The sequence below is a fragment of the Cervus elaphus genome, chromosome 33 (assembly GCF_910594005.1).
Source record: "Cervus elaphus chromosome 33, mCerEla1.1, whole genome shotgun sequence".
In the NCBI taxonomy this organism is placed as follows: Eukaryota; Metazoa; Chordata; class Mammalia; order Artiodactyla; family Cervidae; genus Cervus; species Cervus elaphus.
In genome coordinates, this window is record NC_057847.1 from 33,842,145 (window position 1) to 33,858,171 (window position 16,027).

Genomic DNA, 16,027 nt, shown 5'->3' on the forward strand with positions numbered 1-16,027 from the left:
GCCCCCAAAATTATAGATATGAAGATGTATGAACTTTTTATGGTGCAGCAGATTATTAGAAGTCTAAGTATACAGACTCTGTTGTCTATAGACAGTAATAAACAAAAGCTTTGGCAAGCAGAAAAGAAACAAAGAGAATACCCTTAATGAAAAATACTGAGAGCCTCAGGAAGTGATGGAAAGTATATAGAAAAGTAGATCAAGAATACATGGGGAAGGAACAAAAATGGGAAAAGAGAATAACAAGACAAAATAAAGCAGCAGATAGACGGGAAGGAGAAAGGATGCACAAGTTAAAATGTTAGTCAATTTTTTATTAATTTTTGTAATTTTCCACTACTCTATCCAATACCATATCTAGGTTTGTGGCCAATATTAAAACTAGATATCCAGTACACTCTTCTTAATTAATTTCCATTCCATGAAAAATTTAAAGGTGAATTATTATATTTAATGTGTATCTTTTACATTTTTTCTGATAGATCATTTTACATGATAGAAATGTACCTTTAAATGGCATTTCCAAGATCGAAACAAAGACAGAACAATTAAATACAAAAACAAAAGCAAAACCTTTATTCTTTGCCTTGATTGTAATGTGGTTTACCGTTCTTTATGGTAATAGCATTTTCCTGCATGCATTTCACCAACACACTACAAGTCAATAGCTTTAGTATAAAGAATCTACATTTAATGTTGCTTGTGAAAGAAACACAAAGTGTTTTGATGTGACTGGTAATATAATTTCATTTATATGATTTTTGTGGAATAAAGCTTGGATCTCATACCATATCTGATAAAGTTCTAATGTCTTATGGGTTGGTAAGAATACGATCTATCTGTGTAAACAAACACTGGAAAAGACTGATGATTTACTGAATAAAAAGACTAGGTGGAAACATCTGATTCAAGCAATGCCAAGAATATCAACTCATCGTTCCTTAAGCCTCTTTCGATGATAAGGCATCACTATGAAAGCAAATAAATGCTGGACTCAGTCTGAGATTCGTTTCACATTGAAATGTGTGCAAAGTTTACAGTACTAATAAAAAGCAGGAATCTACACTGCATTTTAGTCTTTGTTTCTTACTTCGTGAAGTGCTTTAATTTAAAAGTGCTAGGAACAGAAACTAACAATAGTGACTGTGACATCAACCTGAAGATACTTTTAATTTCTCATTTATGTACAAAAAGGCTGAAAAAGAAAATAAAATGAACTTTGTACAATATTTATATTTTCTTAGAAAACTCTAACCGTATTATTTTCAACAGAATTAAGCAGCTTGCGACATCTTTGTACAATTGGGCTTTTTACCATAGAGTACTCAATTAAGATTGGAAGGATAAAATGCAAGAAGCTCTTCATTGTTTGCTGCAACCTATTGCTTAATGACATGAAGAATGAGGTCTTGGTAGAACAATTTGCTTCACTTTACCACTGACATATGGCTTCCCATATTAGACTTCTGAACAGTGGAAAGAATAAGATGCAGCAGCAGAGGCAAGATAAACATGCAGCAGTGACAGCATCAAACTATAATGGAACCAATTACATCATATTACCTGTTGAAAGCTTGCAAACTCTACTTCTGTGGTACATATTTGATGCAATAAATACTGTGCTTAAGTCATCATTTTTGTTTGCTCAAACATGCACCACTGGGTAAAATTACTATTTACAAAGCAGACTTTTTTATTTTGTAAATTGACATATTCTATGTCAACCTTACCAAGAGCAGAAGATGGCTAAACAATACTGTAGGAAAAAGCAGAATCAACTTTATAAAGTGGTGGTGGGGGATGCTTTTTGGTCAGTTCAGGTTTTTAGAAAGGACTGATAGGATATTTTTATTTTACGCCAAAGGACACTTATCAAAAATGTTATAGTCATGCTGCCAGAACTCAGAATGACTATGTAATGGTGTGTGTATATGTGTGTGTATACATATATATGTATATACATGCACATATACATATATACATGTATATGTAATGAATTATGTAAAAATAAAACAACTTTTTAATGCTTGTGGATTCTATGGAACATTTACAGGCACAGTAAAATTTTTCTGGATGAGACACCTTAAAAACATGAATAGCTATTTAAGCACCTCAAAAATCTGAAAACATCCTGACACAAGAAGTAAACTCTTTCCTTTTGGGACGTGATTTTTTTTTTTTTACATGAGAATGAGAAGTGCAGCATGCTTTCATTTAAAATATATCCAGTTATACAATAGAGAAACATAGAATTTCTTACCTTTACTCCCTCTCCCCAAACATAAACCCATTTACAAAAATAGTCACATATAATAGTAAACAACCTGTGAATTAAAACAAAAAGCGACCAATTCACAGCATACGTTTTGTAAAAATATGGCAGGTGTGGCAGTTAGAACATAAACACTGGTGACGATTACTGTTATCAAGTGTCGCATGTTGAATCTACATAAAAATTTAACTTCCCTCCCCCCTTTAAATTGGTTCCTAGAGTCTGAGTAGCCATTACTCTCTGCTCTTCAGCAGTGTCAGCTGGTTGTGAACACAGAAACCTCCTGTCGATGCTGTTTCTCTGGTTTGTTGAGTCCCAGTTTGCTGACCAGAGGCCCCTGTCTTGATATAGGCACTGACCTTAAGTATACATTTGTAAAAACAGTCAGTTTGGCATAGACCTCCTGTGGGAGTCCTGTTGACACCAACACATCACCATCACGGGCTGTAAACAATTGATCACAAAGTGGAGTATTCTTTGTTTCCTTCTACTTTTTACTTTCCCTGATATCTTTCCCTTTGTCTTCCTTTTCTGATTTGTCTTTTTCAAATTTTTCTTTCTCGGGTTTGGTCACACTGTCATAAGAAGGTGGAGACGTGGTGGAAGGGGTCATGTCGGTTTTCTCTGGAGTTGAATTCTCATTTAGTTTATCAATGAGGATATCTTCTTTGATGGGTGTTCCCTCCCCTTCCTTGCCTTTGTCTTTCTTATATATACATGAAACTTTTTTAACTTTTTGCTTCAAGAGGTAGCGTCTATAAGCCCTCTGGATAACAATAGCAGACACCTCCTCTTGTTTGCGTTTCAGAGTGGTTGTAATGGGCTCATACGAGACTTTGGAGGGGTTCGATGCCATGAATCTTTCTTCCATCTGGATTCGAAGGGCATCCATCTCTCCACTCTCACCCAAAACACGCTTTGTAAAGGCAAATAAGATGTCGAGGCAGTGGATCCTGTCCCCACTGACCATGGGCAGGTCCATGGCAATGAGCTGGACTTTGTTTGGTTTTGCTATGAGAAGAGGAGGATCCAGGGCCGCTGCAAAATCAGAGAGCTTGGAGAACTCTATGAACTGGGTGGCGTCAGGATCAAACTTCTCCCAAACCTCGTAGAACATCTCAAAGTCATCTTCACTCAGGGGCTCTGCGCTTTCTTCAGTAGCAACACTGAAGTTCTCCAGGATGACAGCGATGTACATGTTCACCACGACCAGAAATGATATGATGATGTAACTGACGAAGAAGAAAATCCCAACAGACGGGTTCCCACAGTCTCCCTTAACTGAGCTGCCAGGGTGATCTTTTTCAGGGTCACAGTCTGGAGGTCCACTGTTGAGGATAGGTGCTAGCAATCCATCCCAGCCAGCAGAGGTGGTAATCTGGAACAGGCAGATCATGCTGTTGCCAAAGGTCTCAAAGTTGAACATGTCGTCAATTCCAACCTCCCTCTTAACATATGCAAAGTTGGACATTCCAAAGATGGCATAGATGAACATAACCAGAAAGAGCAGGAGACCTATGTTAAACAGCGCAGGAAGGGACATCATCAAAGCAAAGAGCAGTGTGCGGATCCCCTTAGCCCCTTTGATCAGACGCAGGATTCGGCCAATCCTGGCAAGACGGATCACTCGGAACAAGGTAGGGGACACAAAATATTTCTCTATCAGCTCAGCCAGAAACATACCTATGGAAAGCCAAGATACAACAAAAATAATGTTATATGTAATGGCAGCAAACGAAAATGTACATTTCTAAGATAAGCACTATTTTTACAAAATGTGGACATGAGAATTAGGTATACACATACACACATGCACATACTAGTTTTATAAAATGTGGACATGAGAATTTGGTACACACACACATTTACATATACATAATCTGAAATATTCATTTAGCAAAATGAAACTGGTATGTTTAGTGCTATAACATTAATAGTTTTATACTAACTGAAGGCATTAATGGTCATCTTTCCTGGTTCAAGTAAAGCATATATCAAAAGACACAATATATATGGTAGCCAAGCACAGAAATGGATTTACGTTTCTGAAATACTAGTTTTATACTAGTATTTGCATAAGGACTAATGGATAAAGCATGTAGCTTTAGATTAGGAATATGAAACTTATTCTTCTGAAATGGTCTGATCAATTTTATTTGGGAGGTGGCAGAAGAGACAATCCAGGCCTTCCAGACAGACATACTTGGGACTGAATCCTGGCAATGATTTTATGCATTGCCAAATGGTGATAATAGCTATTAAATAGTTTTGCTGTTGTTGGTTAGGCTTAACGTTTACTAAGTCTTTTCTTTGTGCTAGACATAAATGCTAAGTGCATTTACTTTCATAATCTCATTTAATCCTCACAACACCACTTTACAAAAATATTTCTTGGGAAACCAGGAATCGGAGAGGTGAGATCCCTCTTGCCAAAGGTCACAGAACTGGTAAAGAGTGAACACATGGATGCACCAGGTTGAGTCTGTATAACCCAGGAGTCTCCTCTCTTAATCACTACATTACTTCCCTATAGCACCATCATTGGGATCAAATGGAATGATACCTTATTTCAAAGTTCTATTTAACCAGCAAAAGTATGTAAACAGTGGAAGACAACTTTTCTATGTGTATGTTCTCTCTCCTCAAACAGGCAGAACTTTACTTCCGGCACCTGACTTAACATCCTACACACAAGAAATATGTATTGATGAAATGAATCTGCTTTGATTTTTTTGAACAAAATGTCCACTTTTGAAAAAGAATATTATACACTGTAGAAAATTATCTGAACCCAAAGATGACATGAGGCTTGTTTGAGTGTGAATATATATAAACACACAACATGCTATTCCAATTATCAAGGACAATTATTTGACTACTTCTATTGATTAATATGTGTACATGTGTGTGAATTGTTTATTCAAAGCAGTACTTGTCTACACCATAAGAGTATGACTATTATGTCAAAGTTGCAGTTATTTTCTTCCGGCATGAGACAAGATGATACATGAAAGCTGCATGTATAATATAATTATAAATAATATAAATTCTCTTTTTTATATATAATTTCATGCACAGCACACAATTAGATAAATGACAAGCTGAGAATGGACTCTTCATTAGACTTCATTTGAAATTTGGGGATGAATGAGAAAGTATTAGTGAAAAATACTCTAAAGTTTTAAAACACAAATTTTTACTCCTAAAAATTTCACTTAAATGAAAGCACCTCTTCTTACCTACAATGGAGAGAATAACCACCACAAAATCAAAAATATTCCATCCGATGGTGAAATAGTAATAACGAAGAGAGATCAGTTTCAGCACACATTCTCCAGTGAACAGAACAATAAACACCAGATTAATCCAGTACAGAATGTTGGTCATTTCTTGACTCTGGTCATCAGTCTCCACCATCATGGTGACCATGTTGAGGCAGATAAGGATCATGATGCTGATATCAAAGACTTGTTTGGTTACAAAATCAAAGACCATCCCTTGGAATTTGTTCTGCAAAAAAAAAAAAGGAGTATGTGAAATTCCCTTAGAGACTGAAAAACAAATCATCCAACTTATCTGATTTTAACATAGCAATACAGCTTTTATTACAAAACATTCCATGTTTGCTTTACACTTGGAAGAAAATTTCATATACTGGAATATCCAGCTCTTTCCAAATGTATTTGTTCTATTTATACTGTTTATGATAGCAGGTTTTGTAAACTGATTTTTTGTTAAGAACCACCACTTAGTTTCTCAGTGCCTAACCATGCGTAGAGCAGAAGTTAGTAAATATTGGTCACTATAATGAATCTTTGTTATCTTCTGTGTTTGGGGTGAGCATCAAAATTAACTTTGAAGAACTAGTGAAGAAATACATTTCTAGCTTTTTTGGGTCATTTCCCCCCTAGTTTCTTCCTTCATATTCCCCACCCACTATGAGCAGCAAAGCCACAGCATCTTAAATTCTACCTTAAAGTTTAGCTGAGAAGATGCTTTTAAAATTATAGTTCAAGAAAAAGGATATTGGTGGAATAGTTGGTAAAATCCAGTTAAATTCTATATTTTATTTGATAGTATCATACCAGGGTAAATTTCTTAGTTTTGCTGACCCATCTATGGTTATGTAAGGTGTTAAGACAAAGGAAAGCAGAGTGAAGTTTATATGAGGTAACTGCTAAAAGAATAAAATCATCTTTTAAAAAATTATAGCTTAAAATTTCGATGTTCAAACTTTGCCCTATTCAATCTGGACCTAACTTCCAAGCACTAACTAGCCTTATATCTTGTTTATGAAATTAAGTCCTCATCTTGTAAACCAATTATGTTCACTGGGCCCTGTGTTTTTCCTTCTTTTCAACTCTATGTGCTCAATATTCATCATCCTAGCGCTTGGAACTTGGATCACCTCTGCTAGGTCATCCTCTACCTTCTCAACTAGAACTACAGACCTTCTGCTCCATCTATGTTCGTAGTCTGCATTCCAGATGGATGCCTTTATTGGTCTGGATTCTCTGTGCTCGTGTTCTGCCCCTGCCCGACTAGTAGAGGCATCCATTACTCCATACTGGAATTCTGGGCTATCAAGTAGTACTGGTTTGTTATATTTTGCTATTTTCTCTGGATACACATATAGCCTGATGGACTGGACTTGCCTTGTTTCAGCTGGATCTGTTCTTCAAGGGCCTCCTTCAACTTAAATGCATCTAATTCCAGTTCTAAGCCCCTTGTTCTTAGCTCTTATGTACTGAAGTCTACCTTTCCAAGTCTGGTTATGTTCCCCTTATTTCTACCCTTCTGATACTTACTACCACTCTTGTACCATACTGTTTTATCTTGTTTATCCATCTCCTCTGTCATAACACTTCTGTCAAGGGGCATTATTAGACTCCCCTTCTCAGTCTGGGGCATCCTAACTCAGTTTTAAGTTTTAAGCACTCTGTGATCTCAGACAATTTTGTGCTTACATTTCTCATAAAATTTATGACATTTTATTGAGAATGGTTTGCTTTTATTTACTTAATAAAATCATTTTCTTCCACAGATACAGCACCTAGAATGAAGCAGATTCAAAATGGCTTAAAAGCAGCAACTTGCTATTTATGTTCACATCAGCATTTTCAGTAAAAATCTCTTTAGATTCTTTGCCCATTTAGTTTTCCAGTGGGTTAGATCAACATACAACTCCACTACACAGTCACTGTCTCCAATTTAAATTTCAGAATATGCTGGAGGAAGCTGTATAACCTTGGAGGCCATGTTCACTAGAGGCTTATGTTTTCTCACTTTATCTTGGCTCTTCATAATGATTAGCAATCCTTTGTCCCTCACTTGCTCCCAGGATAATTTCAAACTTCTCAGAAATTTCCTATTCTCTTGCCCTTTATTCTTACTTCTTTTGTGAGAACACCAAAGTCAATTGTTATAAAGAAACTCCTCTACCTTTTTGTCATTTTATAGTATATTGATTTCCACACCTATCTTTTTACATACTACTCCAAATTCATTGGAGGACTCAGTCCCTTTTCCTCTGTAACCTAATCCACACTGTTTTTGAGCCACATCCTGTGCAGTTTTATTCTATATTTATTCCCTTTCTCTTCAATCTCTTCCTCTCCAGAATTCCTGCTTTGCTCTGACACTAATCTCTCAATCTTTAGAAACTCTATTTTACTACTACTTCTAACATTCATTCTCTTTTGGAGTCCCCTTTTGATTTTCAAATTCTGTAAACTAGCATCGCCAATTGTTTTCTCCATTCATGTCCCTACTTCTTACTCTGTGTGACTCCACTCTTCATCTCGTGTGTAAGGCAGAGACTCATGAGTCATCTTTGTTGCTTCCTTCTTTACTTCTCATATTCAATTAATAAACCTTTTAATTTCACTCCTATGATAGCTCACAGATCCATTTTATTCATCTCCACACCACTCTGGTTCAGGCTGACTATCACCCCTGAAATAGTTCCACCAGGAGTCTACACTGCATACACTGCCTCCGTCAATGCTGGTTCAGTGACAGTCACAACACCCAGACTGACCAGCTTCTGCTCAATGGCTTCACTTTGCTCTAAGGACAAAGACTTGTCTTAATGTGGCCTAAGAAGCCCAGAAAAGTCCGGACCATCCTAGCCTGTTCATTCTCACCATGTCCCAAATGAACCCCCACCCTCTGCACTCCAGCCTCACTGGCCTTCCTACCTCAGGACCTTCACATGTACATTCCTCTTTTCTTCTTACATGGCCTGTAGACACTTCCTCATTTTCCTTCAGGCCTAGGCTCATGCTCAGTAAAGCCTTCCTTGATTAACCAGCCCCTTCTTTCTTATCAGCTCTCGTAGCTAAACGGATTCTTTCCTTCTTGGATATTTCTATTTGTTGGTGTGACTATTTGATTACCAAATAGACTCTCTGTTTAGTATTTAATTCCAAATGCTTAGCATCATACATTGTAAATGAATGACTGAATAGATGGATTTTACCACATATTGTTGCCAATAATATTCTAGCTAAATGCACTAATCATTTCCTGTGCATCCCTACCCCTATTAAAGTAAATCTACATGCTATCTGACGTAATTAAACAACAATTAAAATTTTTTCTCATTATCTACATGTATGTGTTGCCTTACTAATAAATCTCACTCTCTCACTGATTCACCTCTTCTATAATGGTGAAGTGCACAAGGCTTCATGCTCAGCAATTTCTTTTTTGGTATATTATAATTATCTTTCAAAAATGAACCTAAGATTTACAGCTCAACTGAATTATGTCTGACAATGACAACTCTAAAATCCTTATCCCATATTCATAAGACCTAATCTTTCCAAATGCCTTTACAGGACTTTCAGTTACATTAACAGAATCAATAACTTCAAAAAAACATTAACTGCTTTATATTCTTTATTATCTATATGCCCTCCCTCTTTTCCTATATTTTATAGGTTCCTCATCCCACTGAGCCTTCTTGTTGGCTCATTTATTTCCAGTCCTATTGGCATGACCCTATACTGTAGACTCATCTTCTTGTATGTAAGGGTTCATCTTCTTGTCTAAGCCCCAGCACTACTTTGTCTCTAACATTTTCCCATACCAGTCCCTAAAAATCTCTTTTTCTTCATATTACCATGCTGTTCACTTAATTATATCGTATTTTTACTTGGCTAAATTAAATGGATGTATTCGGATTCATAGTGGGCTTGACTCATTTGACCCAGAAAACCTTGTGTTTCCCACTTACTATTTCAAAAAATAAATCACTATTCTCCACTGCAATATTTATTTCCATGACTTTGGAGTGTATGTTTTTCATGTAAGTCATTACTCTGCTTTTCTCCCTTATCCATCCGAGTTGTATTATTTCTCAAAAAGTAGGCTCAAACTGTACATTCCTTATGTTTTGTCCAATATTACTATCCACTGTCTTTGGGCTTTTGGCTAACTTACAAACAGAACAGGGGCATGACCAGTTTTAGGTTAGCTAGTTTTACATCATCACTAATGGAGTCATAGAGTCGTGTTTCCTGGGGAACACTTGATTACCTTGTACCATGTATGCCTTCAGAGAGGAGTTCTCAAACATGAAAGAACTCAGGGACTCTTCTGACAACAATTCCTTGTAGCAACCAAACAGACCAGTAAAGTCAAGTTGCTCAGTCGTGTCCAACTCTTTGCGACCTCATGGACTGTAGCCTACCAGGCTCCTCTGTCCATGGGATTTTCCAGGCAAGAGCACTGGAGTGGGTTGCCATTTCCTTCTCCAGGGGATCTTCCCGACCCAGGGATCGAACCTGGGTCTCCAGCATTGCAGACAGATGCTTTACTGTCTGAGCCACCAGGGAAGCCCAAACAGACCAGTAGCCACTGGCAAATATACAATCGCAATCACCATAAAAAGCCATAGAGAATGATGTCATCTGATTTAGGGTCAAGATGCTTAGAGGAAATAGGAAATTTTTCTTGAAAACCAGGAACAAACAAGACCTATGACTTGTTTCATTAGTGATTCCATCCAATCTGCAGAGTTGGACAGAATATGGGGCATATCCAAGATGTATCAATTATCCCAATTGGTCTTCACTGCACTCTGAGAACATTCAATATTTCCACACTATGTATATATGAATATGTTTTCTTCTCTACATTGTTAGAAGCTCCTCAGTGACATCAATCCTATGGAATAGTACTGGTATATAAGCCTGAACATTTTTACTTATATATATTTTATGTCTCTGTATAAAATATATTACATAATTTCTACATATTATGTATCTAAAAATACTGAATACTTAGACTATTGAGGCCATCTGGTCACATTGCTAAGGCAGAAACTGTTTTGCAATACATGAAAATTAGTATCTAGCAATTTGGGCTATAAAAGTGATAGATAACAGCTTTTGTTAAGGATGAAAGTATGCTATTCTTACAGCAGGTCGAGGTATGGGTTTTTGTGGTTTCTTTGAACCCAATTTTTTCATTGCATTGTAGTATTTCTTCTGTTCTTCTGTCATAAAAATGTCTTGACCTCCAAAGTAAAGAAATAAAAGGAAAACTTGTAAAAATCATGTTCTTTGCTAGCTATAAAATCCATATTAGTAATTGTGTCAAAAATGTCTCCATATTCTATTCTAAAGTTACTAACATATATTTTAGATATGCATATATTCAATGTGTAAATTAGATTTCTATGCTGGAAACAGCACTTTCAGATAGCTGATAGTAATTCAGCTATTTGAATTATCAATCACTTAAAAACTCATAGATGATTAAGTCAAAATAATTTCTGAATTTTATATTCTTTTTTTTTGATGACTGCACTTGGAGCCAAAAGGAAACAGTGTGATATGTCTAGTTAGCACTTTAGAGCAAAGATGAAGTTTTAGTATACTTATCTTTTTTTTCTGCTGGTTGAAGTTATCTATGATGACACCAATGAAAAGATTTAGAGTAAAGAATGAACCAAAAATGATAAAGATGACAAAATACAGATACATGTACAGATTGTCTTCATACTTGGGTTGTAATTCTACCTACAAAATATGAAAAATGATAAGCATCAGACCTAAAACTTGTTTCATAGAAAAGACATCAGTGAATTTTCAATTCTCAAAGCATATCTCTATACACTGGAAATTTTTAAAAAATTAAACAGATTTTAGGAAAGATCAAGTTTAACACACTTACTGAAGAGTCTCCAAACTCTTTCATTGACTTGAGAAAATGAAACAACTCATAGAAAAGTCTGAATAATTACAATTCATTTCACCCAATAAATGCCTAGGATATGAATGCACTTTTAAGACCCCAACAGGGCATGCAGAGTGAGGACTTCCTACAGAAGAGATACTACAGTTACACTAGTTTATGTTTAAAACTTTCAAATTTTACTCTCTCTGACTCAGTTTCTTCATCTGTAAAATGGGGGAAAAAAAAACAGAATCAACTCTAATATGGTATTTCAGAAGGCTAAATATGTTACTATATGAGAAGTGTTAGAACAGAACCTGGCCAATAGTAATAGGTAAGAGTAAGGGTTTGACTTCTGTTATATATTTCTTTTGCTAGACTAGAATTATTACCGTATGTGTTGACATAAGTATATCAGTAGGATCTTTCCTTTCTGAAAATGAGTCTATTGATTCATTGTACTCAGCAGGTCTTTTTTTTTTTTTTTGCCTTTATTTATTTTTTTTTATTAGTTGGAGGCTAATTACTTCACAACATTTCAGTGGGTTTTGTCATACATTGATATGAATCAGCCATAGAGTTACACGTATTCCCCATCCCGATCCCCCCTCACTCTCCACCCGATTCCTCTGGGTCTTCCCAGTGCACCAGGCCCGAGCACTTGTCTCATGCATCCCACCTGGGCTGGTGATCTGTTTCATCATAGATAATATACATGCTGTTCTTTTGAAATATCCCACCCTCACCTTCTCCCACAGAGTTCAAAAGTCTGTTCTGTACTTCTGTGTCTCTTTTTCTGTTTTGCATATAGGGTTATCGTTACCATCTTTCTAAATTCCATATATATGTGTTAGTATGCTGTAATGTTCTTTATCTTTCTGGCTTATTTCACTCTGTATAATGGGCTCCAGTTTCATCCATCTCATTAGAACTGATTCAAATGAATTCTTTTTAACGGCTGAGTAATATTCCATGGTGTATATGTACCACAGCTTCCTTCAGCAGGTCTTAAGTACTGCTTCTGTAACAATGATGCGCTCTCTTATCTAACACAGTTCTGGTTTGTTTGTTTTTTCAAGTATGAATAATGTTGATAATGCTCCACTCTTTTAAAGATATGAAAGTGAAAGTGTTAGTCACTTAGTTGCATCTGACTCTTTACGATCCCATGGACTGTAGCCTGCCAGGCTCCTCTGTCCATGGAATTCTCCAGGCAAAAACACAGGAGTGGCTAGCTAGTCTCTTCTCCAGGAGATCTCCCCAACCCTGGGTTTGAACCCAGGTCTTCTGCACTGCAGGTGGATTCAGTACCATCTAGGTCACCAGGGAGGCCTTTCAAAGGAATATTTACCCATTTCCCATTCCCCCACCCCACCCCCAGCGTATGAGAGTTCTTGCAGTTCTTGGCAGTACTTGATATTGCCAGACTTTTAAATATTGCCAATCAGGAAAGTATGTAGGTAATATTTAATTTTGGTTTAAATTTGCATTTCTCTCTTGACTAAACGAGAGTATGGGTGAATAACTTTCCATACTTTTAGAAGCCAAGTGAATTTCATCTTTTGTAAAGTGTTTGAATACTGAGGGATTATATAGTAGTATGACCTCTGAAGAACTGATGCTTTCAAACTGTGGTGTTGGAGAAGACTCTTGAGAGTCCCTTGGACTGCAAAGAGATCAAACCAGTCAATCCTAAAGGAAATCAACATTGGAAGGACTGATGCTGAAGCTGAAGCTCCAATGCTTTGTCTACTTGATACAAATAGCTGACTCATTGGAAAAGACCCTGATGCTGGGAAAGGCTGAAGGCAGGAGAAAAAGGGGGCAATAGAGGATGAGATGGTTGGATGGTATCACCGACTCAATGGACATAAGTTTGAGCAAACTCTGGGAGATAGTGAAGGACAGGGAAGCCTGGTGTGCTGCAGTCCATCAGGCGACAAAGAGAGACACGACTGAACAGCAAAATACAGTATTGTATGCTAAGATATTAAGGAAGAAACTGAAAGTAATTTGCATGTCATGTAGGTTATTGATTAGAAAGGTGGAGAGAATTCTGAATTAATCAAATAGGTAGGAAACCATTGTAGAAAATGAGATAATGTAAGAAAGCCTTTAACACAGTGAGTGGCAATAAACAATAAATTATTAATATTATTCAAAAGAGCCTATAAATGGGACTCCTAATAATAAAAGAGATAAAATGCAGGGTGTCGAGCTCTTATAGTTTCTTTTTCTTAATAAGGGGGAAAAATTCAGGAACTCTCTCTAAGTTACCACCTGCTTTTGGTGTCAGAGATATAACATCTTGAGCTTAATTACTATGCTCTGACAATATATGAGAAACTAATCTCTTTTCTAAAACGTGATTTCCTTCCTTATTGTTAACTAGTGAGAAATTATATGGAGATTACCACAAAAAAATTCAAAACTGCTGATGTATGTAAGATACATTATGAAAGCCCTTTCTATCATAAAACCTTATTTCCAAAAAGAAATATGATTATATTTGTTTTGTTTTCTTTTTTTTTCTTTTATCATTATTCAGACTTTCCTATCACAAAAATATCAAAAGCTGTAGGAAATCTGAGACAGATGAAGAAAGCACCTGTAAGGGCTTTTAATTCATGGCTAGAACTATTAGAACCAAAAACAAAATGTCTCTATTTACAAATAGAACAAATAGAATCTACAAATTTTTAAGTGCCAGTTGCTATTCTAGACACTAGGAAAGATATGTTAGAACATTCACAGTGAACAGAGAAATACATTCAAATCAAATTTTGGAAGAAGTAATATAAGGTTGAATATTTTATTTTTCTAATGTAGATATTCTGTATAAATCGACCCATGGTTTTATTTTATTGGCAATATCACTAAATTACAACACTGTAGAAATAGTCACTAGATCTAATTAAACAATTTTCCCTCTAAACAGACTTACATTTCGTGAATCAACTGCTGCATACATAATATCCATCCATCCCTTAAATGTGGCCTGAAAAAAAAGTCACACCATTGAATTTTTTCCCCTCACAAATTATAATTCTAGAAGAGACTAAATATCAGGTTTATTAACCAAGATTTATTCAAAAACAGGTATATAAAATAGTTTGAAATTAATATTTAAACTCTTTTGGCAAAGTTTTATTTATTTATTTATTTTATTATTATTATTATTTTTTTTTCCAGTGGGTTTGTCATACATTGATATGAATCAGCCATGGATTTACATGTATTCCCCATCCCGATCCCCCTCCCACCTCCCTCTCCACCCGATTCCTCTGGGTCTTCCCAGTGCACCAGGCCCGAGCACTTGTCTCATGCATCCCACCTGGGCTGGTGATCTGTTTCACCATAGATAGTATACATGCTGTTCTTTTGAAATATCCCACCCTCACCTTCTCCCACAGAGTTCAAAAGTCTGTTCTGTACTTCTGTGTCTCTTTTTCTGTTTTGCATATAGGGTTATCGTTATCACCTTTCTAAATTCCATATATATGTGTTAGTATGCTGTTATACAGAGTGAAGTAAGCCAGAAAGATAAAGAACATTGCAGCATACTAACACATATATATGGAATTTAGAAAGGCAAAGTTTTAAAACACATGCATTGAAAACTCTTCCTTCATGTTCTTTTGTAACATCTTTCTATTTTGACTTGAACATCTATACTTAAATCATGATAGATTATAACAATGTGCTATCATAAAAGCAATTATCAACAACCTTTGACTCTTATGTATATATACAAGAATGTAACATGAAAAAATTTCACATATATAGTATTACCTTCAGACAAACTGAAAACTATGTTGCATTATTTGATCTTAAGGTTGTCTTTTCTGCTTATCTTTTCCAAATGATATTATCATCAACCACCAATCATGATGGTTTGTTCTTGAAATTGCCAAATATACTATTTTGAGGCAATTATTCTGTAAGGGGAAGTTTTATAATCTAAAAACTATTATACCTAACAGCAATTTACTTTTTAAAAATTTTGGTTGAAGAGACATAGTAATTCTGAAGACAAGTCATCAAGTCATGTACATTTGTTTTTCAGTTTCTTAATGCCACAGGACCCTGCAGTCTTCATCTCATGTTGGGTATCATGTTAGTGGATCATCTCAGGGAGCATGTGAACATGACTTAGAGTGGTCCGTTGAGAAGCTAAATGGAGTTTTATGAAATTATAGCAGGCATAATAGACTCAATAGGAAGGTTTTCATTTGCAAGAGAGCAATCTCCCTATCTTAAAGCATTCAAGCAACAGGAAGGAAGATGGACAATCAAGGTAGGAGTCCATGTGAGGGGAATATTTGGTTATGGTGTTCGTGAAAGTTGGGTGAGTGGAGACTTGGCAAGGGTTTAGATACTGTCTGGTATCTGAGAAGGACAGAAATCTACCACCCCTCCCCCTACCTTTCCAATCCCATCCTCGGGCCAATGCCTCTACTTTGCTCAGACTGGGGAAAACAGTGGGAAACGACATAGAAATTTCAGTAACAAAGACTTGTTTTGGGAACCTAAGGCATAGTCTGGGAAACTTTAAACTTTATACAGCCA

The 16,027-nt window shown here is 36.2% G+C and overlaps 1 protein-coding gene across 3 annotated transcripts in view; it reads right to left on the reverse strand.

Moving 5' to 3' along the window:
- Positions 1–299: 299 nt before the first annotated feature.
- Positions 300–16,027, reverse strand: part of SCN2A (sodium voltage-gated channel alpha subunit 2) — a 138,402-nt gene continuing 122,674 nt past the window's right edge. For all 3 annotated transcript variants that reach the window (XM_043894754.1, XM_043894753.1, XM_043894755.1), the window contains 5 exons: positions 14,403–14,456; positions 11,164–11,301; positions 10,699–10,803; positions 5,512–5,782; positions 300–3,955 (listed from right to left, as the gene is read on the reverse strand). In XM_043894754.1, the coding sequence (XP_043750689.1) occupies positions 2,760–3,955; positions 5,512–5,782; positions 10,699–10,803; positions 11,164–11,301; positions 14,403–14,456 (1,764 nt within the window). In that variant the 3' untranslated portion in view covers positions 300–2,759. The remainder of the gene's footprint in view (positions 3,956–5,511; positions 5,783–10,698; positions 10,804–11,163; positions 11,302–14,402; positions 14,457–16,027) is intronic.